Source organism: Balaenoptera acutorostrata, chromosome 12 (assembly GCF_949987535.1).
Source record: "Balaenoptera acutorostrata chromosome 12, mBalAcu1.1, whole genome shotgun sequence".
In the NCBI taxonomy this organism is placed as follows: Eukaryota; Metazoa; Chordata; class Mammalia; order Artiodactyla; family Balaenopteridae; genus Balaenoptera; species Balaenoptera acutorostrata.
In genome coordinates, this window is record NC_080075.1 from 68,153,923 (window position 1) to 68,180,085 (window position 26,163).

At 34.3% G+C, this 26,163-nt stretch overlaps 2 protein-coding genes across 9 annotated transcripts in view; one reads left to right on the forward strand and one right to left on the reverse strand.

The window, feature by feature from the left end:
• Positions 1-26,163, reverse strand: part of BIRC6 (baculoviral IAP repeat containing 6) — a 249,296-nt gene that overhangs the window by 170,072 nt on the left and 53,061 nt on the right. For 6 of the 8 annotated variants that reach the window (XR_009009856.1, XM_057557865.1, XM_057557863.1 and 3 more), the window contains exons 10-23: positions 23,019-24,413; positions 18,736-18,885; positions 16,218-16,443; positions 14,220-14,380; positions 13,057-13,188; positions 12,443-12,574; positions 10,567-10,745; positions 9,453-9,586; positions 8,947-9,108; positions 8,725-8,856; positions 7,936-8,033; positions 6,402-6,549; positions 5,475-5,608; positions 506-652 (exon numbers count right to left, since the gene is read on the reverse strand). Coding sequence is in view for 7 of the 8 variants with exons in the window: in XM_057557865.1 (XP_057413848.1) it covers positions 506-652; positions 5,475-5,608; positions 6,402-6,549; positions 7,936-8,033; positions 8,725-8,856; positions 8,947-9,108; positions 9,453-9,586; positions 10,567-10,745; positions 12,443-12,574; positions 13,057-13,188; positions 14,220-14,380; positions 16,218-16,443; positions 18,736-18,885; positions 23,019-24,413 (3,330 nt within the window). In the remaining variant the exon portion in view is untranslated. The remainder of the gene's footprint in view (positions 1-505; positions 653-5,474; positions 5,609-6,401; positions 6,550-7,935; positions 8,034-8,724; positions 8,857-8,946; positions 9,109-9,452; positions 9,587-10,566; positions 10,746-12,442; positions 12,575-13,056; positions 13,189-14,219; positions 14,381-16,217; positions 16,444-18,735; positions 18,886-23,018; positions 24,414-26,163) is intronic. The other 2 variants (XM_057557866.1, XM_057557867.1) reach the window with 2 other exon arrangements.
• LOC103007816 (40S ribosomal protein S26-like) lies at positions 2,189-2,536 on the forward strand. The gene has a single exon (XM_028168790.2). The coding sequence runs from the start codon at positions 2,189-2,191 to the stop codon at positions 2,534-2,536; it is 348 nt and encodes a 115-aa protein (XP_028024591.1).

Genomic DNA, 26,163 nt, shown 5'->3' on the forward strand with positions numbered 1-26,163 from the left:
TACTGGTTCATATATCCAAAGTTGTTTTAAACTAGCTGAAAAAAACAGTATTCCCTCTTCACTCATCTCAACCTTCACAAAGACATTACCAAATATACCTTTAACTTTAAATGCAAGAAATAACATCATGATGCCAAATTGACCATCAAGACTGATTGCTGAAGGTGGGTAATGAAAGTATAGTCTATTGTACTCGTCCCTCTACTTTCGTTATGTTTGATATTTTCCAAATTAAAATGTTTCTAAAAATGCACATACATAAAACAAAAAGATTTAACATAGGGTTCTAGAGGGTAGGAAAAAACCCATGAATAGACTTAGAAAAGAATATGAAACCACTTATGATTTCTCCCCAAAATGTGCCTCCTATCAATAAGTTTGTACTAAACATGACAGCAAAGGAATTTACATATACTATAAACTGATATGTAAATACTGATATATCACTTTATTACAACATAAAATATGTAATAAAAGAATGTATATAATAAGAGAAGGTATATACCAGTAAACGTACTTGCATCATCCCTTTCTATTCTGGTTCCATCACTAGTTGACACACAAGTAAAGTGCAGAGGTTCAACTTCTAGAAGTCCAGTGAGAGATGTGAAACTACCTTCAGCAGCTGTGCAACTACTGACCTTTCCATTTCCTAATACAAAAGAGAGACAAGTTTTATAAAACGTGAATTAATCTTAAAAAGGCAATAGTCATATTGAGAATTATAGCTACTACTTCGATTTTAATTAGAAAGATGTATAAATGCATAAACACAGGGTTTACACAGGGCTTCAACAATGGACACGGTATTAAGAAAACTCACAAATAGATACTAGTCTCCTTGCTACAAAAGCAGAGTTGCAGAGAAGCAACTTAGTGGCCATTCACATTAACAAGAAACTATAACAAGTGATTTAGATTTTAAATGAGGAATAGAAGACAAAAGAAAAACAATAAATAAATAAATAAAATAGATTTTAAATGAGGGGAAAAAATAACCAGCTACTTAGATTAGCTATTACTCAACCTGTTTAAGTAGGCAAAATATCAGAATATATTCTATGATGTCAACGGTACAAATGACACTTATTAAAAACTAAAGAAATATTCTAAAATATTAGCAAGGTTTATCTATAAATTTTATATTTTGAATATAATATCAATATTCTAGAATGAGATATGCTACCTTATTATCATAAAAAGTTTAAGTTAGCACATGTAGTAGTAAGAAAGAAAAATCAAATGGTCACAACTATGCAAATCATAAAACCACAGTAAGAAGACTGGACAGAAGAACACAAAAGAATTAAGAGTGTATATCGTACGAGGGGAGGAAGAGGGAAGGGTTATTTTCAATACTTTTCAAATGTTCTAATCAGAGCACTACTTTTAAACAGAATTCTTTAACAGACAAAGTAAACCAGAAAGAGAAGATGGAAAGAATGGAGAGATATAAAAAAATGTCATCAAACATCTGAAGGAATAAATTAAACACAAGACTAAACTGTCAAAACCTTGTTCTCCAACGTCCCATCGGCACCCAGCATAGGACCTGATAAGTGTGTTAAAAAAATATTTATTGAGCACTTATTTAATAGAAGACGTGGGAGATACAAGAATAAAAGGACAGGCCCTAGTTGTCATGAAACGCATATTCTGTTCAAGGTTACCAGGTATTAAACAAATAATTATACAACCGAACCTAAAAAAAAAGTGCTATGCTTTACTTAAGAGAAGTTCAAAGGATAAATAAGTCAAGGGGAAATCAGTCTACGCCAAGGGTAATAAAATACTTCCATGATGAGGTGATGAGATATATGGGAAGAATAAAAGATTTTAATGTATTTATTCCACTGGGACGGGAATCCAGGCAGAAGAAATGACATGAGTGAAATCCCTTCAGTAGGAAGGAACATGACACATTAGATAAACTGAAAGAAAAATGTGCCTAGAGGAACATTTTTCAACCTAAAACCCCTCTACACATCTTTAAAATAATTAAAAGAACTCGAAAATTGAGTTTTCATTTATGTTGGCTCTGTGTGTGTGTGTGTGTGTGTGTCTATACAGAAATATTTATCAAGGTAGAAATTTTAAGATGAGAATATTTTAAACATTAATTCATATAACAGTAATAAACTCATTAGGTATAAAAATAAATAGCATATTTTGATGAAAAATGACTGTTATGACCAAGAAAACAAGGAATAATGGTCGTGCCAAGAAGGGCCGCAGCCACATGCAGCCTATCCGCCACACCAACTGTGCCCGACGCGTGCCCGAGGATAAGGCCATTAAGAAGCTCGTCATTCAGAACATCGTAGAGGCCGCAGCCATCTGGGACATTTCCAAAGCGAGTGTTTTCGATGCCTATGTGCTTCCCAAGCTGTATGTGAAACTGCATTACTGCGTGAGTTGTGCCATTCACAGCAAGGCAGTCAGGAATCGTTCTCGGGAAGCCGGAAAGGACCGAACAACTCCACCCGGATTTAGACCTGCTGGTGCTGCCCCAGGACCTCCACCAAAGCCCATGTAAGAAGTTAAGTCCTTAAAGACTAAAGAAATACTGTCCCCTGGAAAGACAATAAAATGGAAATTATACTTTAAAAAAAACAAAAACGAAAATAATGAGAAGAGTGGTGATGTTTTACATTCTTGCAAATCTCTTTAAAATCTGGCTTATCAGAAGGTAGCTGGATTTGCCTATCTGCCTCCGCATTCAATGTATTACAATAGGATGCTCTGGCAGAAATACATGAAAAAACGCCGACCCAATACAAATATGTGATTGGAAAAGAACGGAATATTTTAATAAAGTATTAAATATTCAAAAACTTGAAAAGTGGTAGTTTAGGATTAGTTGCAATACGGTATCTGAAATCTTAAAAAAATAATTTCTCAAACTCTATTACATTAAGATTAATTGGCCTATCTTATGCTTTTAGGGAATCTTCTGCCCATGCTTGATGTTGAATCACCATGCATCAATCATCGGGAAAATACTGGCCCACTGCTATATACAGATCTTCCAAATGTTAACACATTTCATCATATAATATCAGAAAATGACACTCACTAATATCATCGCAGTCCATCAGAAAAGTCATTATTTATTGAGAAGCTGTCAAAGCTCACTTCGGAGAAAACAAGTTTTCCAAAATTCTAATTTCTGCTTAAAAGTCTACTTCTAAAATTGGCAACAAATACTATCAATTGGATGGATACTGACAGGCATTTTTTATTCATTTTTGAGAAAATACCTGCCAAATAATCAAATCTGAATAAACATATTTTATCAGTCATTCTTGCAAATAAAAATGGTATACCATGAAATAAGCAACTAGTTCAGCTTATAACTCTAACAACTACACAAGTGCACTTCCTTGAAACAACCATGGTTCTTAAGCATGCAGCAGAAGTGTTTCACGCACACTTCCCATTTCATCACAGAATAGTTAAAAGATGCATACTCGTGGGTTCAAAATTTAATAAAATTAACAATTTTTACTGTTTCATCAAAGGTATTTCTAAGTGAAACTGCCATGCTTTTTACTCTAAGTGCATGGGGAAGAACATCATGCTTTTGCACAATCAGTACGAATGTCAATGCAATGAAAAAAGGCAAGTAACATTGTTTTATCATGAAAACATTTAACCTGCGGACTCCCGGAAAGGATCTCAGGAACCCTGAGGGGACCTATGGACCACACTTTTGAGAATCACTGGGCCACAGAAAGAAAACTAACAGGGCAGATCACACAAGATGTTCTATGCTACATTAGAGACTCTGGACTGCACAATTATGGAAAGACATGAAAAGTATTTTAAGAAGAGAGATAGAATGATCAGATCAGGTTTGCATTCAAAAATGATTGCATTCATCGCATTGTGGAAAATGTACAGAAGTGAGCCAAGAACAGATGCAGAATGACCAGTTAGAAAGCTATTACTGTAGCCCAGGTTCAAAACGACTGTGGCTTAGACCGTAATCTTGTGATCGTGGGAAGTAAGAGAATGGGCAGATTTGAAATATATGTTGGTGGAAAAATAGACAGAATCTGATGACAGCCTCATTGTGGAGGATGAGAAAGAGAGGATAACATTCAGATTTCTGTTGTGTGCCATGGATGCCATTAACTGAAAAAAGGAATGCTGGATGGTGAGAAATAAAATGAAGAGACGTTCATATGGAGACGTATATCACGACTTCTAAGTCCCTTCTTCTGGGACGATAATACTCTATAATGAGTATGGCTGCTCTTGCATATTTAACCCCCAGGCTTGGCCTGAGCTTTATGGTCCTCTCCTTACATTCTCTCTATAAGGAATTTCATTCTATCCTAAGGAGTTCAGAAGGCATCTATAGGTCTAGTTCTAACCCCTCCCCTGAGTTCTACTCATAATTTGACAAGTCACTTAGATAGAGACACACTGGCAATAAGGTAGTCAGGAGCCTAAGTCATCAAACAGAGGAGATAACACCAATACCTAAGGCAGAATAAGTCATTGAAAAGCAAGTAACAGACCAGAAGTATAGTGTGACCTCTTTCATTAAAAATGCTCATAAACACGTGTAGCAAATAAGTCTAAATAGCTAAGCATCCTGTTAACAACGGTAATCTAAAAGGATGAAGAGGTTAGAGTTGAGACATTTTATATTTTATTTATATTTCTATATTTGATTTTTCTCTTTTGCTTTTTTCACAACTCATAATTTACAAACCTGAGACTAACTCCCAAAATTTACTTATAATTAATGTGGTAATTATCATAATGTTTACAAATAAATTTTTTAACAATTTGGTTTACTAGCAACACTTGCAGTAAGTTCGGTAATATGGAAGAAAACAAAAAATAAAGCGGTCATTGCGCTATCTGACAAAACTAGAAAAACGCCAAATTCTAGCACCTGAAAAGATTATACAAATAGTGTTATACATTCAATCCTAAAAACATATTCTTTAGAAATGCATACAAGACTACATGTAACACGGTGTACCAAGTTCACCTCAGGAGAGTGTGATAGAAGATGCAGAAAATAATTTTTTCTTTCTGCATCTTTGCTTATTAAAATAAGTATAAATTAATTTTATTTTCATATTTTGTAATATGAAATAACATGTTCTTTGATTTTATGAACAACAAAGACACACCACATAAAACTGAAAGGACTACAACAAATAACCAAATTTTAATCTCTTAATAGCATTAAAGTCATACTGACATGCAATGAAACACATACACACACAAAAAAACAAATTTGCAACCCTTTCAAAAATAACTTCAATATTTTTGAGGGGGGAGTTAAGAAACAAAGGCAAATAGTTTAATGACTCACAGATACTATAATTAAGGTCTAAAAACTTTTAGTTCTCAAAGATAGAATGTAGTAACTACAATCTATTAAAAAATCAACGGTAACTTAAACCCAAGATATAAAATTCAGAAATTCCTTTAATAAAAGACTTTACTACCTGAAAGGACATCTGATAAATCAATTTCATCTGACTGGACACCAATGCTGCTGTTGTATACATTTTTACAAGAAGAGCCACTCATCTCCAAATCAAAGAGGACTGGATCGAATGGTGAACTATATAATCCATATCTGAAAAATAAAATAATGTCCTAACAATTTTCCTGTCAGCCATCTAATTAACAAATTATCTATTTACTTAGTTTTCAAAGCAGTTTTTACACAGGGCAGAAGGAGACACTATTAACTCCTTAAATTCACTGAATCTCAACTGTGTTCCCTGCAAACCTATACTCCAAAAGATATAGTCCAGAGACTCAATAAATGTGATTTCAATTAAGCTGATAACTAATGAACCAAGACAACCTTCATCTGCAGTCTGAATCAAGAAAGAGCTATCAAGCACCCCTCCCTTGCCTCAGTCATTACATTGACTCAGCAGAAGGTACAAAGGCTTTGAGTAACATCTCATCGAAATCAAGATTTCTAATCTATAAAGATTACAAAAATGCTTGCTTTAAATAAAATATTTCAAATAATGAAGATTGGGCAAGAACTCAAATCTAACCTTTAGCTATTTCTTATTTCATTATGTTTAAGTTTTAGAAAATCAAACAGCAGATAAAGAATACTAGTTAAGGGCAGTAAGTGATTTACATAATTTTGCTTACAAAGTTTTAACAACAAAGAAACAAATTACTTTAAGTGCTTCTACCATTAGCAAGATACACCACTTTTAAGTATTTTAATATAATTAGCCCTCTGAATAACCATCTCCAGGACTTCCAAAGTTGTTAAAGGGAATTATTTTCAGAGAAAATAAAGGGAAGAAAAACTTAAGCAAATATATATAATAACAGTTATGTGCAAAGGTGGTATCATATCCAGAAAGGCCCATGATTAGTCATTTCATAGATTAAAATACCTTGTCTGAAGCAAAGCCTCCATTGGTGTGAGCCTGTCCTGTAACTGTCTGGACACAGCAGTAAGCAGAGATGCACACGCGGTACTGCACCCAGCCAAATCTTCATCTTTAACATAATTCAGTAAGACAAAATACCAGTAGACAGAACCTGAAAACAACAACAACAAATCAGTTGTTTAAATCACTGTTTCTTTTCCTCATTTCTTCTCTAACAAAGAGAACTTCAGATTTCATATTTATCAGTATGTCCCCTTTTCCTAGAAGGATTTTCTGGAAATAAAATCTGTAAGGGCCAATTACAAAGAAGGACTAACTCCTTGGAGGACTCTTAAGAGGACACTGACAAAGAATTGCAATCATATTTTTGAGAAGTGTACAGGATCAACCTAGTCATTTAGGTTTTCAGTAACGTGAGATGACTCTGAGGGACATTTTATAATAGCTAGAAAAGCGGAGATGTCAGGTCCTTCAAGCCATCTTTCCTAAAATACTATTTCTCTGTACTAAAAATTTCAAAACCAATTGATGGCAGTGAGCTACAAATAATATACTTTAGCAAGTGAATGAAGTATAGTTATTCCATACTGCCAGTTAGATACAGACCAAAGGTGATATTAAAAGGTGACCATGATGATGTATTTTAAGACTCTAACTTGAGATATCTAACTAAATACACCCCATAATTTAAGCACCCTACCTCTAACACTATCCTCAAGAAACTGTTTTAAACACCAGAGACTATTAAAGTGAGCAACCAAGTCCAAAACATTCTACTCTATATAACAAACAGTTCACAGTTTTAGTCAATGTATGTTCAAGGTAAATATAAACAGACTCTTTGTCTAAATTAAGGTATTGATAAAATAACCATTTATCAACTAACTTTGAGCAAGCTTTTTTTCTGGTATACCACCAAGATCAAATCCTTGTGGAATATGTTTATCTCACTGAGATAACTTGTTGAATGGTTATTTATAAAATAAAAGACTGTGAGAAATGTCTACAAAAAACTAACACTAGGTAGAGGACAAATCAGTAGCCCTTCATAGTAAATTCCTACCTGATAACTACATTCATTCTTGAATGGCATTTCCACAGTCTTTAGGTGCTGTAAAAAAAAAACACAACCCACTGGCTCCTTTTAGGGAATCAGAGTTTGCCACAGACCCTACCATTCTCACACAATATGTGTATGAACCATTCTTCTTATTTATGTCATCTCTCTGGCACTTACTGACATTTTAGTTTGTGAACAACCAAGCAACTCAATTATTTTAATGAAGTACAGAAAATGTATGAATTGAGATGACCTGGTTATTTACTTAAATCTCCCATTAACTTTTTCCTAAAAATATTATCGAACAGAGAGTATCTGCCTACCCAATCACAATTTAAAACTGCTTAAAAAACAGATAAGCTACAGAAAAAAAGAAAACTAATTGAGAAGAAAAAGAAAGTTACTACACAACCCCAAGCATACTGTGAGATACTTCCTAAGGCTACAGCTATTTGTGATTGAACTAATTTCACATACCACCAGTTGCTGCTGCGGGTAAGACCGACATATTATCAAGTAAGGCCTTCAACAGAACAGATCCAAATCCTGGTTGACATGGGTCACATTTGCCATTACTGAAAAAAATTTTAAAAGAAAAAATTTAAATACATTACTCAAGGTCTAAATCCAACTCTAAACATGGTGTAGTACTTTTAAAATCTTTAAAATGTGTTCATACATATTGAAAGAAAATCTGCCTTAAAGCCCTATAGACGTGCAGAAAGATAGTAGGGATTGATTATACTAAGGGTCTTTGTAACTGTTTTCTTACGCATTAAACCACTCTTTTTTTTTTTTACCAAAAAGGGCTAACAAGCAGGTATAGTCAATATAGACTATTAGCTTTTAAACACTTCCTAGATAGTTTCAGGGTTTAGAGAAAATGATCTGCATAACACTACAAATAAGTCTGGTAAAATTATTATATAACTGGGAACAAGGCCTCAGATGAACAATCCAAAGACAATCAGGGACAGCAGGAGTGAAAGTGCGGGAACGGATCCCCTTACCAAACTCCCCAACGTCTTCCTAATAGGCAGAGAAGCCTAGTAGAATTCTTTTATTACTAGATTTATTTAACATGACATTTTGCCCAAAAAACCCCAAATTTTTTCTTAGAATCTCAATAATCCTCACCAACTTTTGAAAATCCTCTTAAATTATACATATATTCAACAGGGACCAAATAACACTATAGACAAGGTATCACCTGCCAAACTGCAGGTGCACCTACAAAGTACATTTTCAACTTAAAAAAAGACCAACCTGATACACAAGGCTAGAAATCGTGCACACTTATGGGCTATGCTGCGTCCTGCCTCAAAGAAGCAAACACGTACAATGTCTAGAAGACATTTTCGTGTTTTTGAAAGCAGGCTCTCATTTCCTTCCTTTGAGCTGCAAAACAATAGCAGATGTTGAGGCTCATCTTGAACTTCCAATCATAACATCCAAAGGGCAATCTGTGGTAAATAAAACCTTACTAACCTTCCAGGTCCATTTGAATGTACTCCAGCTAACCAACAAAGAATATCTAACACAAGGCTCTGGGCATGTTCTGTGATCTGGCCATCATCTGCTTTTCTGCACAAAGTGTGAAGAAGTTTCTCCTGAAATTCTGAAAACTGTAACATGGCACATCGTTGCACTCTACAAAAAAGCAAATAGAAACACATGAACAACCAAAGTGGAAAAGTTAACACTAAAGCTACTTCAAACTGGTTGGACATATAATGTTTCATTTGAAATCATTACTATCACAATTTAAAAAAAGAACTTTTGAAAATTCCCAAGCACTATAAGGACACCAGGGATGAACCAGTGAAGGGGAAAGACAGTATATACCATCACTGAGATAAGTCCTTAAGAGAAATGAAAAGCAAATAAAAATTTTCAAGTTAGGATTTAAAACTTTTCTGTATTTTCGTATATTTATTGGAATTCTTCCTTTGTACTCCTATTACTTTAAGAATAGTAGAAGAAAATGAGATTACCTTTCCTTAGAAATTGAAGTTTTCTTAAATCTTCGGATGGTGACTGAGACTTCTTGAAGTAAGTCACAGCCCCGGAGGTTTTCGGATTTACGGGTGCCACTTGCATTTTCATTCTTAACATTAGAGGATTTTTCCTAAACATACAAAAATAAGTAACTGCATGAACAAACAAATGAAACAAAAAAATTATTTACTATTAAAGTCTGTAAATAAAAGAATATAACTGAATTATGGCTATCAAAACATAAATCTCCAATTAAAATGACAGCTTTCACCCTCATATTCAGTAAATGACTAATTTAGCCCAGAATTGTAACAGGGAAAGAAAGAAAGACATAGTCACTGTTTAAAGGTAATAACCCAATGAGTTAAGATTATAAAGCCAAAGTCTTGAGTCTAAGTCCCAGCTACAGCTCTACAAGATATGCCAGCTCCCCAATCTCTAAGGTTCACTCACTTTCAACATGAAAAAATGGAGGTAATAACACCTGCTCTGCCTATCTCAGAGTTATTTTGAGGATTAAATCAGATAAAGTACACAGAAGTCCTTGAAAAACTGGAAGACCTATACAAATATAAGATGATTGGTGTTACTGATACTGCTATTGTTGCTTATGAATAATGATGATAGAGAAACAAAATCTCCAGAGTTCAGGAAAGTCCAAGATCAAACAAGTATGAAGAAACTGCATGATATATAGCTAGTTGTAGAAAATGAACCATGAAAATTAAGATACATCTCTAAAATCACTTCTCAACTTCTGTTCCTGCAGTCTCCCAAATGTTTACAAAAAAAAAAAAAAAAAAAGTGGTGCATTGTCAGTAGAGGGCAGAGAAACAAACTCTCACACCCAAGGCACTAAGAATAATTATAAAGGGAAGTACGTGCTAACAATTATTCCCTACTGAATGTACTTTATATAAGCTAGGTAGCTGGCTTAAAGTTAATTCAAATATTTTCTCCTTGATTATATTTTTTTAATTTGCTGCAGAAAAAATACAAAGTGTCTACTGATAAATCAATTATGGGCCATACTACTTCTAACAGTGTGTCAAATCTCAACCACCATGTTTAAAACAGCATGTTACAGTTCAAAATGATACTGTTTCATACCTTGCCTGCTGCAACTTTTGCCAAGAGTGAAGCAAGTGAATAGCCCTTGTTACTCTGGTGTTTTAGGGATGGAAGTCTTACTACAGGACGTATACCACCATTACAGATCTCATCTGTTCCTCTTTCATTCACTGCCTTGACATGGATTAAAAATGAACGATATTTTCCTCCTGCCATACCTAGAGGAGTGGTACAGAAGGGGATAAATTATTCAATCACCAAAAAATCAAATTGTTTTTTGTCTTCCCAGAGCAAGTTAAATTAACTCCACAGAAAGAAAAATACACTTGGCCAGAATTTTCGAATTACACTGTTTGCATACAATATGGCTAAATAACCTTTGGTAGCAAAAGAACAAAAAGCACAGGAGTTATATGAACAGCGTAAGAAAGTTTTGACACCTGGCATGTTTTATCCCAATCAAAGAAGTTATTCATTTATATTGGTTGTTGTTATCACTAGCTTCAATTTTATATGGTTTTAACTAAGTTGAGATCATACTATACAATCTATATGTAAAATTTATTGCAAAAATACCCTCAAACTAATATACCCATGAGCAAACCATAAGCTGATTGTTGCCTAAGCAGGTATGAAATCCTTCTGTAATTACAAAAGCTACTTTTGTTGTTTTCCACTGATCTGTCTGCCTACTGTGCTAGTGCCACACTGTTACATTCTTCTTATTGCTGCATTATTCTAGGTTCTAGAATCTAATAAGACCCTCCTTCTCAATCTTCTCTTTCTAAATGTCTCTGGCCAATATCATCCTTTTATTCATCTGCAAAAATTTAGCAATCATTTTCTCTAGTTCAAAGTTTTAGGAATTTGATGGGAAGAATAGTCATTTCTACTAAATTCTGGGAAAATTAACACTTTTACATTATTGAGTCTTTTGAAATACATGTTATATAATTTTATCCCCAATTTTGTCAAAGCCAACATTTTAATTTTCATATACAATTTTCAGTTTCACACTCTCATTCAACAAAATTAACTTATACTCTCAGCAATATGAGAGAAGAGATGTTATTAGTTTTGCTCACCACTGTAACCCAGTACGTGGCCTAACACATCATAGGGTCTCATAAAGTTAATGAATGAATGAATAAGATGTAGTCAAGGGAGTATATTCAAACTTGTGTATATACTATGTCTGCAACTAAAGGTAGGTGTGTGAATGGGGACAAACATTATGAAGGGAATGTACACAAATTAAAATAGTTGTTACTTAGGTGGTCAGATATTTTCTTGGTTTAGGGAAGGATCTCCACACCTTATCCACCTCCAATTTTACTTTAACAATCAAGGTAAGTGTCTCATTTGTTGGCTTTTTTTATTCACCCCTGAGATACAAAGATGAAATAAATGTCCTACTACTGCAATATCTAATATCTTACAGATATAAGATATAAAATATACATTAATTAAAATTTGTGCTTAAGACACTCAGATCATTACATCTGATACTTTCAAAACTCCTCTATAAAAATCCCATAAGAGAAGATATTATAACAATATACAACACTCTGAAGACACAGGACTTTAAATTGATGGAAAAGGCAAACATGCCAGACCATGATGTCTGGTTATTTGAAGAATTCTGTATGTCATGTTAAGTCATCCTACCTTCATCTTCTTTATGCTTTTTTAAAAAGCAGTGAGATCTTCAAGACACAGAAAGTAGGATCTGAAGTTTCACATAACAATAATCACTTATGAGAGGAAATTACCTCAGCTACCAGGAAACCGATGGAATCACTAATGAAAAGTCCCCCAAAAAACAATACCTTACTTTTCTGAAATCAGTTTTTTCTAATCAACTTTTACAATTGTGAGATTATTTATTCTGCTTTTGTAAAATATGTTACTTCACCTTTAACAAGTTTGGGGCTTGTTAACGTCAACATCCCAGCATGCCCTGATAGATCAAGGCCACTAGCAAGCCATACTGGCCCACACAGAATGTCTTCTTTGTGATCTTCTAAAAACGGACATAATCTAAGACCTAAAAAGAAAAATACACATTTTTCTTTTAAATTAGCTTATAATTTAAAATGTAATATTTAATAAGCAAATATCCATCCCATTTACATGTAACAGCACCACACAAAATTCCATATTTGAATGTGTTCAAAAAAGAATTCACTATCATGCTAAGGAACTATAATCAATTATCTGATATATTATGTTGCTTTTCCACTCCCATATTATTTACATTCACCTTGATTAAAAAAAAAATTATAGAACCATGACATGATTTCAAATCTCAAGATATTAAAAAACAAGAATGCAAGTATTAGTGCAGCTGTGTTCACAAAGATGAGCTGAAAGTTAAAGCATACTGCCAAAGCAGAATTATAGGTTATTTTTAACTGTGTTCTTAAAACCATGTTTTTGCAAGCCATAAGGAAATCTTTGCCGAACATGATGCATTTGGATCACTACTCCTTTTACTGTCATGGACAACAGCTCTATAATTTAACTCACACTGTGATTCCTCTACATCCATGTGCTGCATTTCTTCATTCAAATCAACCAGGGACGGTTTCCCATTTTGTTCCACTTCAATGTTAAGAGCTGGAGACAAAGGAAAGGTGATCTGCCTATCTACTGCTGTTTCTAGAGGATAAAAATATTAGTAAACTTAATTTTGCTTAATATCAATGATTTATGTGCCTAAAATTCTAAAATTCTCTGTTAAACTGGGAACTGCAGTGATTTTTATCACAGATGCTAAAATGGTTGTTAGGAGAAGAAGAAAATTAGATTCAATTGTTTCATACACTCTTCTCTCTTTTAATGGTGGATATTCACCTGAAGAAATAATCTGCTGGCAACTAAACTAAGAATTCTTACCCTAGGCTACACAATACCGCACATGTAGACTTTTGAAAACACCAACACCTAAGTCCTATCCCAATAACATCAGAGTCTGTCATGATTCAAAATAATACACACACACACAAGTACACACATATGTATACAAACACACATATATACACAAACACATACATACATATTTGTAAAATAGGAAAATTTTCAGGTTTCAATATTTTTACCCCTGGTGTGAAGTAGTCATTTTACTCTTAAATTATCCCCAGTTTTTTAAATTATCCTATTAAGAAGAAAACACTGAGAAATAACATCTAGTTTCCAATATGCCAAGTATGTACAATCTATTTTAATAACTCAATATATCAAATTCGGAACTTGTAAGAAAGATAAAGATGAATATGTATCTGGCATTACATTCTGGGTTTTACTAATAACCTTAAAAGAATATGTGAGTCCATAACAAAGCTCTTTTCCCAATCAAGTCTCCTCTTAGGAAGAGAAATGCGTAAGGCTGGTAATGCTAAAAGTGAAACTAACTCACAAAGGAACTAACTGCATTTCCCAAGAACCATAATTAAACTACTCAAGTTTATGCAAGTCTGAACAACAATGAGTTACTGAAAAGCTCTTAAATGTTCTCTGGATTAACTTTTCTAAATAGAACCACAGAAAGTAAAGAAGGAAAATAGCACAGGGGTCGGGGTGGGGGGGGCAAGGAGGGACGTCAAACCTAGATAGCCAAGTTGAAAATTCGTTTTTTTAAGAAACCAACTACAAGATAAAATCTTCAAATGTAAAATTTAATCCATTCTTACCATTGACTTTCCCTAAGCCTGGAGCTTTATTTTTCAGTAGTGTCACTTGTATCTGTGGAATATTGGTGATATTTGAGTTCAAAACAAATTTGAAGTCCACATGTCCAACCATACAAGCTTTAGGCAGAACCAATTCAAAAACGTGTTCATCCCAGCTGTTGCTGTCAAGTAAGGGAGAAAATAATAAATAATGTGAAAATCTTTCTTCAGCCATAACCATCTTACCACTAATATCACCTTTCGTACTCTGATTTGCTGCCTCCAACAAAACTTAGTGCTTCTCAATCGGATCAGGAGAGAAGATAAGCAGTTCTATTGAGAAAGATTAAACTTAGGGCAATGAATAATCTTACCTTAGGAGTCTCTACCTGCCTTGGGAACTGTACATTCCAAAAAGCCCTTGTTCCTCTAAGTGTGAGCTACTGTGTATCAGAATTATGTGCAGATTCATGGGCCCCACCCTGAATCTAAGAGTGGGGTCACAGGAATTTGTATTTTAAAATAAGAACTTTTTGTGTATCTTATACATGTCCATTCTCTGATTTTAAATTCTACATATATGCTGAAAAATAAAACTCCACTAAATTCCAGATTCATATCCAAATGCCTACCAGGTATCTCAAACTTATCATAAATAAACCCAAATTACTTGATAACCAACTTCAATATCAGTAAAAAGAAATTCCATTTTTCAGTTAGATCAGTCCAAAACATTAGAGTCATCCTTAACTATTCTCACTCACACCAGATGCTCAGTACATTAGCATACACTATTCCTTCTACCTCCAAACTACATGTGACCACTCTTCTCACTTCCTCCATCAACTATCATCATGGTCCAAGTTACCATCAACACCACCATAATTACCTGAATTACCACAATAGCAATCAAGTTAGAATCCTTGCTTCTATCACTTCCCCCCAATACACACACCACAACCACTCATAATCTACTATCAACACAGTAGTCTTAATGTATCCTTCTAATATATAAATTATATCGCATCATTTCTATATTCAAAACCATCTAACAACTTCCCATCTCACTCAACATAAAAGTCTCACTATGGACTATAAAGATGGTCATGATCTGGCTACCAACTATTTCCTTTGATCTCACCTCCTGCCACTCTCCTCCATGTTCACTGCACTCCAATAGTAGTGTCCTTGCTCTTCCTAAAATTCATAAAACATACTTCTCAGGGTCTCTGTACTTGCTATTGTCTCCAAATTAATGTCTTCATGGAGGCCTTTCTGAGGGCCCTTATATAAAAAATATTACACATATTTTCTCTCCTTCTCTCACTCTCACACACATGTACACACCTAACAACTATTCTATCACCATACTGTTTTAACATGTTTCAGAGCTTTTATGACTATATGACATAGTAGATATCTGCTACTGTCTGTCTATCCCCACCAGAATGTAAATTCCATGAAAGCCATATTATTAGTGCCTTCAAAAGTACCCGCACAATTGGGAGATTGGGATTGACAAATACACACTACTATATATAAAATAGATAACTAATAAGAACCCACTGCATAGCACAGGGAACTCTACTCAGTACTCTGTAATGGTCTGAATGGAAAAGAATCTAAAAAAAGAGTGGATATATGTATATGTATAACTGATTTACTTTGCTGTATACCTGAAACTAACACAACATTGTAAATCAACTATACGCCAATAAAAATTTTTAAAAAACCAGAAAAAAGGAAAACTCATATTAAAAAAAAAAAGTACCTACACAAAACAAACATTTAAATATTTAGTCACACAATTCACAAATTTATTTAACAAACTAACCGCAATGATGGATTACTCTTAGCGTTTTATCCTACAACTAAGAATATAGGAATTTCTAAAATTAAGGTGACAAATGAAAGAAACAAAGCTGTTAATATGCAAAAGTTAAGAGAAAGAGTAACATATATAATAATTCTATGTTGTCTCTAACAAATATAGAAGATGAACTTGGAAGAACGTTTTACCTGTCAGTCTGTAGTTTCCAAGTTCTAGTATGCTGAGCAGCATCTCCATGATGTTGCTGATGCAAATGCTGAGGATGCCTCCTTTGTTGCTGTTCTTGCTGAACTTCTACCCAGCATGGAGGAACAGTAGCTGAAAACCGTGGAGTCAAAGTCTCAAAGCGAGTTAGCTCCACTAGAGACGTCAAGATGTCAAGGGTAAATGGCTGGTCCACCAATAAATCAACTCCTTAACAATAGTGAATGTAGAATTTGAAATAGATTTTTAAAAAAGAAGTTTTAATCCATGTTTTTTGTCTAGTCAATTACAACATTCACCAAATAGCCTCAAAGTTAATAACGTAGGCTCAGATACCTATATACAACTAAAGTAACTAGCCCTGACTACATAACTAGCATTAAGAAAAATCCATCTTGAATATTTTAAATTATAGAAAGGGTACTTATTGGAGAAACCTAAACTCAACCTGTTAGAAGAGCCCTGACTGAGCTTTAATGAGCACCAGGTTAACAAGGGCAACAGAAGTAGTGGTGCTGAAATGCAAGCCTGATTTACATCAGATCAATAATTAACTTTTACACTTTGTTATTTACAAAACAAAATGCTAAACATCTGCAAGCACATAACATCTGCCCCTTTTTACTCTATTAAAAAGTAATTTTTAAGAAGTCAAAGCTTTACTGACGGCAAACAAATACTTACAAACCAAAAGCTTAAACAGCATTTTTTCCACTTCTGGGGTAGTTAAGAATACCTTGTATACATACCAGTATTATAAGAGTAACAACCTGCTTCAGAGAGATTAGTTTGCTTTTACAAATATATGTATTCACATCTGTGAAATGCCTAACATAGGACAAAGCTGAAAAACTGTTGTTCTTATTCCAATTAACAAAAATAACTTTTAAAAAAGACTAAAATATGAAATCTGGTAAGTTCAGAATAGTTTCACAAAGAAAGTCTACACTGCATTCTATAAAATTATTACAAGTGTACTTCAAATTACATTTTTCCTCAAAGCTTAGAGCTTTTAAAAATCTGACTGAAACTGCATTAAATGTTGTTTGTAAACATTAACAGCATATCAATGCTCCTTCTTTATTTATTTCTTTATAATCTAATTCATCTTCACTAAATAGTATTTTTATGGAATTTATATGAAAACTCTTATTACACCAATACCCTATAAAATATGAAAACATTCAATATGTTAGCTTTTTAAACCAACTTGTGTAGTTAATCAAGACAATCAAGTCTAATCACACATAGCAAGAGACATGAGTCACTTTATCTCAACCAGAGGATAATCTTGCCTCCCCAAGGCCATTTGGTTGAGAATAATTGTGTGTGCTACAGGAATCAAGTAGGTAGAAGCCAGAGATACTGCTAATACAGCACAGGACAGTCCTCCCACAACGAAGAATTAGTCCGAAACGTCAATAGTGCTGAGAATGAGAAACCCTGCCTTACGGTAGTAAAGACTGCTATATATTATACAAGTAATCACTAAAATTAAGATATACTAGTAATCACTAGAAGTTTCCCTTTGGTGCAAAGAAGAATGATCAAATGCACAAATGTAAGTATTCATGAAGAACAAATACCAGCTCCATGTATTATTTGTTTGGAATACATTTGAGTTTAAACATATTTTTTCTTTAAAGATTCATTAAATTTCTTTTAAATGCTAGGTTTGGGGAATAAAATGTGGTAAGTGCTAAGAATAAAACATAACAGCACAATGGAAGTACAAAAGGACTGTGGTATAGGGAAAGGATAAGGAAAGAGAGCTTAGTTTAACATATGAAGAGCATGAAACTGAATACACTTAAGAAATCATGAAAAGTTTCCTATAACTGGAGGTTGAGAAAAAGACTAGAGTTATTAGCCCACAGAGCAAGTAAAGATTTTTAAGCAGGAGTAACAATGCTAACATTACTTCTTTTGAAAAACAAGTGCTGGAGGGCAGTAGAGAAGATGGATAGGAGAAAAGGCAAAAACAACAAACAAAACCAAACCTATCTAAAGGTTCACAATGGGGCAATGAGAGTCTGAATATATCTCCCCTGGGAAAGAATATTTTTTCAGCATTTTTATTCCAGTAGTAATATTAGTAATATTAGCCATTTCAGTCACTTTACACTTACTTAATGAACTCTTCTCTTTTTCATATGCTTTGTTGCTCCCTAACTGGACAGAAAGCTCCTTAACGACCAAAATAATGTTTTTACCTCTTAGGTGACTTCACCAAAACTGGTCAACCTACCACAGGTTGAGAACCATTTCTTATTTTAATGTTTACAACATTTTCCAACTACTGAAAAAATAGAGATAAACAATATACAAAAACAAGCCTGGCAAGAGAATGTCAACAAGGAAATGAACTCTCTCTCAAAGAAACCAAAAACTGACTATAAAAAATGAAATAATGTTTAAGATTATATAAGAAAGATTCAGAAAACTTTGAACATCACAAGAATTTGCATTTTTAAGAATCATTTTAAAAAGTTAATACCATACCTGAAATGCCAGGACTTGAAGGATTTGATAAAGGTTTGGAACCTTCTGAAGACGGTTCTATTCCTTTAGAAAGAGATCCATCCACTAGTATGTCAGCTTCATCAATATCATCACAGGTTCCTCCAATTTGGAGAAAATGAAGCTCACCACCTACAGTGTAGTAAAATTCCATCAACGTAGGTACATGAAAAATAGGTAAACAGACAAGTGCATACTACTTAGTTAAGAAACTTAATTTATTTTAATACCACTCAAAAGGCAAAAAAGAGGGCTACCAAAGTGACATATCTCTAAGAATTCAGAAATCAAACTGTCAAGGAAAATTAAATTTAATGATGAAAATGGCAAATACATAAACATATGTAAAAACAGTTATTTATCTAGTACTTACATGTGTAAGACACTATTTTAAATGCTTAATTCATTTAGTCTTCACAAATAACCTTAAAGTAGGGAGTATAATTGTGGCCACTTTACAGATGAGGAAACTGATGCACTAGCTATATTGGAATCCACAGCCCAATCTCTTAATCACAGCAGTAACAAAACTGAAGATTAATTTTTTGAAGCATTCACAATAAAATGAAATCAAATCAAATTTCTATTTTTCATATTTCTATCACAGAAAAGAAAATGGAAAACGAGCTTAGCAAATACTTAAGACCAAAAAAAAAAAAAAAACAAGAATATTTGGAGATTTGCTTCCAGCGTGACAGAATAATAAGGAAGACAAAAATCTTATTCCTGAAAAGCATCTATAAAGTTGGACAAAACTGTAATTTAAACAGAGTGGGTCAAACGTTGAAAACCAGCAGATATGCTACTACTGCCACAGGGGATTCACTGATTTGGAAAGCTTGTCTGCTTAAAGTGGCTCAGTGGCGAAAAGAAGGCCCATCTACTCTACTGTCTGAAGTCAGAATCCTGTGTAGGGCAAGCAAAACACTAGAAATAACGGGAGATTAACAAAGAATTACAAAAAGTGAGAGAAACATAGGGGGCTTGGTAAACATTCCACATATCCCACATTGATCAGAGGTTGCAAATATGTGCAGCAAAGACCAGATGGGGTCCAAGCCATCAACACATTCTCAGTCAACCAAGTCCCCATGCCTATGCAGAAAAGACCTGAAAGGGCACAAGAGAAAATAAAAATAAAGAAAATAACAGCCAGGGCACACATGAACACAACCTTACCAGTAAAGGTGTTTCGTCACAACCAATTATCAAAATCATTGGCTGAATACTAAACTATGTGGACAGAGAGGCAACAAATAAGAAACAAGCCTTAAAAATAAAAACCAGAGGGTTTCCCTGGTGGCGCAGTGGTGAAGAATCCGCCTGCCAATGCAGGGGACACGGATTCGAGCCCTGGTGCGGGAAGATCCCACATGCCACGGAGCAACTAAGCCCATGCACCACAACTACTGAGCCTGCGCTCTAGAGCCTGCGAGCCACAACTACTGAGCCCGCATGCTACAACTACTGAAGCCCGCACACCTAGAGCCCGTGCTCCGCAACAAGAGAAGCCACCGCAATGAGAAGCCCACGCACAGCAACGAAGAGTAGCCCCCGTTCACCGCAACTAGAGAAAGCCCGCGCGCAGCAACAAAGACCCAACACAGCCAAAAATAAATACGTAAAATAAATAAATTTTTAAAAATAAATAAATAAATAAAAACCAGAGGGGGAAAAAATGAAAGAAACATCAGTGGCTGCTCACTGCAAAAGAAACAGATTTCACAGATTTAGTCCAGGTGGGTTACCAAATAACCAATGCAACAACCACCTCCAGAGGGAGGTAAATCATAGTCCAGAGTTTCTACAACATTATTTAAAATGTCTAGTATTAAATTAAAAATTATAAAACACGTGAAGAGTTGACACATGCTCAAGAAAAACAAAATGAGAAATATCTCTGAGCGCCCATATTTAGATTTAGCAGACAAATACTTCAAAGAAGCTATTGTAAATATTTTATAGAATAAAAGGAAACCAGGTATAGAGAATTAGAGGAACCAACGGTGAAAATGACTCAACAAATAAAGAATCTCAACAAAGAAACAAATTATTTTAAAAGAACAAAAGGGAAATCCTAGAGTTGAAAAGTATCTAAAATGAAAAAGTTCACTAGAGACTCAATGCAGATTTGAGATGACAGTAGAAGGAATCAGTGAAATAAAAACAGATCAATAGTTGTATGTTATATATGAAAGTTGTTAAGAGTAAATCCTAAGAGTTCTCATCAAAAAATAATAATAATAGGAAATTCCCTGGTGGTCCAGTGGTTAGGGCTCCGGGCTTCCACTGCATGGGGCACAGGTTCGATCCCTGGTCGGGGAAGTAAAATCCCACATGCCGTGTGGTGCGGCAAAAAAAATAAATAAATTTAACTTATAACATTAATTGTAGATTTTTATCAAAAGACTCAATGTTTCTCCATGAGAAAGACTCTTATGCTATTTGAATATACTCCTAAGACAGAGTCAAATCCATTTGATTTACAGTCTACAGTGCTTTTCAAAAATCTACTTTATGGACTGTCATACACACATTTTAAAACATCAGCTTTTCTGTCCTCTTTATTGTTATTAATCTCATCTTTTCAAATGCATCTTGATCAGTCAACTCTTAAAGAACTGGGGGATAATTTTTAAAGTGGTTAACTTCTCAGGCTTTCTCTTGTCCTTCAATTCATCTAAATAAATTCTATCACATGAGATCACTTCCTAGAAATTTTCATTGTCCAAACTCCATGAAAACATTAATCTATTTCATAGCTTAAATACTATTTCTCCTCTGAATTGCCAAAAGCTATCTCATCAAATAAATCAAATAATTAAACTCTGATTGCATTTGTGGAAACTACTAGTATCTTATGAATATGTGCCCTGGGACCAGGTAACTCAGGTTCCAAACCCAGCTCCACTTCTGGATGGCCTACAGCAAATTATATTGTTTTCATTTTTTAAATCTTTCAGATTAAAATATTCCAAAAAATTCAATGTATGGGTGTTCTGCTTTTATTACATTCTGGCAGTTTAATGTAGTTTAAGCACTCTGATGACAGACTGCCCAGGTCTGAACGCTGACTCTGTCATTTATTAGCTCTGTGACTTAGGCAAGTTACTTAACCTCTTTCCCTCGGTTTCCTTATCTGTAAAATGGAGACAGTAACAGTACGTAACTCATAAAGTTGGTGTGATGACTAAACAAATTAACAGAGTTGTAAAACTCTCACAGAAATGAACTGGCATATACATGATTAATAAGCTCAAATTATCCTTGACACCCCATAGTATTTTAATGGTTTTTCTGAAAGTTCTATTATTCTAAAGTTATCCTACACTGCTCATTTTTTAAAATAATCTAGTTGGATTTTGATGTTATTTGAAGATTTTTTTTCCCCCTTGTTATTTCACTAGATGTGTTTCAAAGAAGGCAATCCACACCACTACGTCCACCATTATCCTTCTTAGCCAAACTCTTAAAATCTTTTTAAAGAGAGGAAAAATTCAGGTTAATTCCTACCAGAACCACAAATGAGATGCATAACTCTTCCCAAACCCAATTCCTCTGCCAAGCGTTGGTAATAGTTACTTAGGCTTCAAATATTTCCTGGCCCTAAATTCCTACTAAACAATCAATAGGACTATTCATTTTGCCTGATAGTGTCAGTAACTCCTTAGTAACACTATCTGTTACTCTGTATGCAGCCTCAAATGTGGCAAAACTGATGCACTATCAGCAAAAGGTTAGCAGTAAATAAGACAAGAAAAACTTATTTGGCAAAACTAATAATTATTTACTAAATACTTTTATTTCAGAAGGAAATAAGGACATGTATTTGTGCCAGAAACTTTACATACATTATTTCATTTAATTCTATCAAGCCTGCAAATAGGCTGCCTTGTCCTAGTTTATATATAAAGAAACAAAGGTTTACTGAGTTTAAAGTAACTTGTCCAAAGCCACAAATTTGAGCAGATGCAGAGTCAGGACTCACAGAAACAACAGCAGGTTATTTTCTTGAGGTTAAAGCAGAGAAGATACTTTCTGAGAGACTTATTAACTTATTTAAATTAGAATCCTTACCTAGGGCAGTAGAAAAAAGTTTTAAAAACAGTTAAAACAGTAGAAAGATTTACCACTTCATTACAAAAGAAATAAATTTCTCTCCATCTATATGGATCTAAAATTCATGCTAAGTATGCACATAAATGAATGCCATATACATTGATTTTATAAGATTTGTAGAAGAACCAAACCAATCAATAGCTTACCTTTGGTGCATGCACACAGCCTGTCTGTGCCCGAGCAGTAAATGACAGAAACAAATGTGTCTTGTTCCTCAGTGCCCTCCTTTTTAGGAGGTTCCACTTTGGCCAAAATTTCAAAGTTTGAAAGATCTAATATTTTTACATATCCTCCCTGAGTGGTTATTACCAGGTGTCCAAGAGTAGAAATATCAGACTTTTTCTCTCTCTCAATGCCATTCTTTGAGGTTAACTGCATTTCCTCAGCAGGTTCCTCATAGTCATCCTCTCGATTATCCAATATATCTGGTGGAAGCAAAATGAGCGAGGTAATTGTGTCCTGGGGATCTTTGATATGCTGGATTTTTATTGGCTCCTCTTCTAAAGTCACTATCCGAGTGGCATAATTCATTTTATAAAGTATTAAATATCCACCACTAACATTCCTCTGCTCAGGTTGAATTATCAAAGGAGTCTGTACATCTGCTGGTGATTCGTGTTGGATTATACTAATATTTGCACCATTCACTACAGCAAGATTTGATTCCAGCTCACCTTTCCGTCTATTACATAGTGCAGAGTTTAACTTATTTAAATTATTCAAGGCCTCTACTTGATTTATTGCACTCAAGGATTCAACAGGGCATGTCCGCAGTCCTACTAATAAATGAATTCCATCAGCACAAGGAGTTATTGAGTCTATACAAAGATTCTCCTCCTCCGCAAACTTCGGCAGCCTCAAACACTGAACCAAAGTCCCAGGCTTGGGAAACACAGAGTTCCACTTCTCAGAATCTGGAGAGGTAAGGCTGGCTGCTGCATCTGCGAACTGCTGAATGTAAGTCACAGGGGGATCCTGCAACAACAACTGCTCCTGACTATCCAGCTCCATTTCAATAATCTGGGGAACCGTAAAACCATCATCATGCAAACTTTTACTCATTATATTGTTCATCTGTGAAAAGATTTTTCCTGCTTTCTCATCAGATTCCTTGATGCTATAAAGAAGCAAAATGGGTAAAGTCCTTCTTACCAGAGGAAAATTTAATTCTGAATTAGTGCAGGATTCATTGTCAGTTGACCCTTGTTCTGATATACTTTCACCCTGAGTTCTGCTTAAACCATCCAGTGACCTGTGAGAATTACTACTAATGGGTGAGGTAGCAGGAGATTTATATGTTAATAAACCTCCAGCTAATAAACATGGAAAGGGAATGTTGTGTTGTTCCTGGTGCTTTTCCTTTGTCTTTTCACTCTTAGAGTTGGTTAAGCAAGGATTTGCCCCAAGTTCTTCAAGATCCTTAACAGTATCTTCAAGCACATTTGCAACAATCTCCCACTGAAGTTTTTCTGGCTGCTGGAGGATGCTGAGTGCTGTTATATCAAGGCTCACGTCCATGGCTTCCTTCTGTGATGCATGCCCTTTGAAAAGGAACAATATTCATTACAAATGGCCTTGTGAATACAAATCAAAATCTGTAGTATACCATTTTCATTAATTTTCTTTTTTTTTAAATTCATCCAGTTGGTGCATTTTAATTACACTAGTGGAAGAATTTAAGACCTTTTAAAGGAAATTTAATCAAACCTGAGATGAATCTACTCAGAAAAACCACAGAGGTATTAAAGAGTTCCAAAAATCATTTTAAATTCAGAATACATTCTCCTGGCAATCTGTGAGCAAAATCCTTTTTTTTTTAAAAAAAAAAAAAAAAGGAGAAAAAAAGCGTTAAAGAATGAAGACATTATTAGTATCAAAATAAAAGATTTCTGTCCTTCAACTCTAAACCGAAAATACACTCAATACTATGCACCTGTCATTTATGCACTTTGAAGAATATCCATGAAACATTACTGTAATCTCAGTTCATCACCTCTCTCCCACCCCACCATGCTAATTATCAGTTGACTGTCATAGTATGCAATTTAATTCTAACCTCAGCTCAGAAAAAAATAACTAGAAAAAAAAGTTCCCAAAATTTGTCATTTTAAGTGAAATAAGTGTCTTCTATATTATCCTCTCATTTTTAGTTCATTTCAAGTCAACTACATTACATTACCCTTACTGACCTTTTGTCTACCGTGTGATCTTCAAGCTGTCCCCTAACAAATAGTATAAAGGTCACTCCTCAGTCTCAATGCTCCAAAAATACCATCTGTCTCAACACAAAACCCTGAAGTAGATGTCAGTCAACCTCTAAACCAGGTATAATCTCTTGATACTGAATGCAAAGTTTCAACCAATCTGGTTTTTTCCTCAATAGCACAAACTATCAGGCAACAACATTATTAGCAATAATAATGTAAAGGTCACTCTATGTAACTTGTGGAAATACCAAAAAAACTGGAATTGGTTTTACAATTTTAGATTAAGAAGAACATAGAAGAGTAAGGAAATAAATATAAAATAACTCAAGGTGATTGCATGGAGGTTTGAAAGTTACCCAAGTACAGGAATGAGCAACAGAGATTCATGGAACATCCAACACTTGAGATACACTGAAAGCTCTGTTTACACCATTTTTGTTAACAATTTCATAAGCAATATCTTCAAAATGCTCACGGACAGCTTTATCTAGACTTCCCATTTTCTGAGCATAAACTTCTCATTTCACACAATGTCACTATTATCATCTAAAACTAAATCCATTTCTAGCAAAGCAGAAAAAACTTTAGTTATAAACTTAATTTAATTGTACTAATGAAGCTGTTTAACCACTCATTTGACTATATTCACGTGCAGCCTTTATATTGCCATGCAATATTTATATATATTTACTTTACGAATTTACTCATTTAGATATGAGGTTGAAATTTGAAACATCATTTTGAGTGAGATTTTTGTAACATGCAATACACTGTAGTAAATCTTGAGGATGCTATCTATTGGACTAAACTGAAACTTACTTAACTGATTTTTTTTTCAGTTATGGCAGGAAATTGCCAAGAAAAAGCTATTTTAGTCTATGTACATATTAAAACAAAGTAAATTAACCATAAGTTACATATATTAACACATATTTAAGACAATATTCAAAAGACATGTGAGATGAGATTATCCGTTAAAAAAGAAAATATCACAAGTGGCATTACTACTCTGTTTCTTCCCAACTATTTAATCGATGTCTAGGAAACAGCGTATGCAGTACATTCTCTTCAGAAGACTGACAAA

What these genes read in the sequence shown, in the direction of transcription:
- LOC103007816 (XM_028168790.2), top strand. Translation starts at nt 2,189, where the DNA reads ATGACCAAGAAAACAAGGAATAATGGTCGTGCCAAGAAGGGCCGCAGC.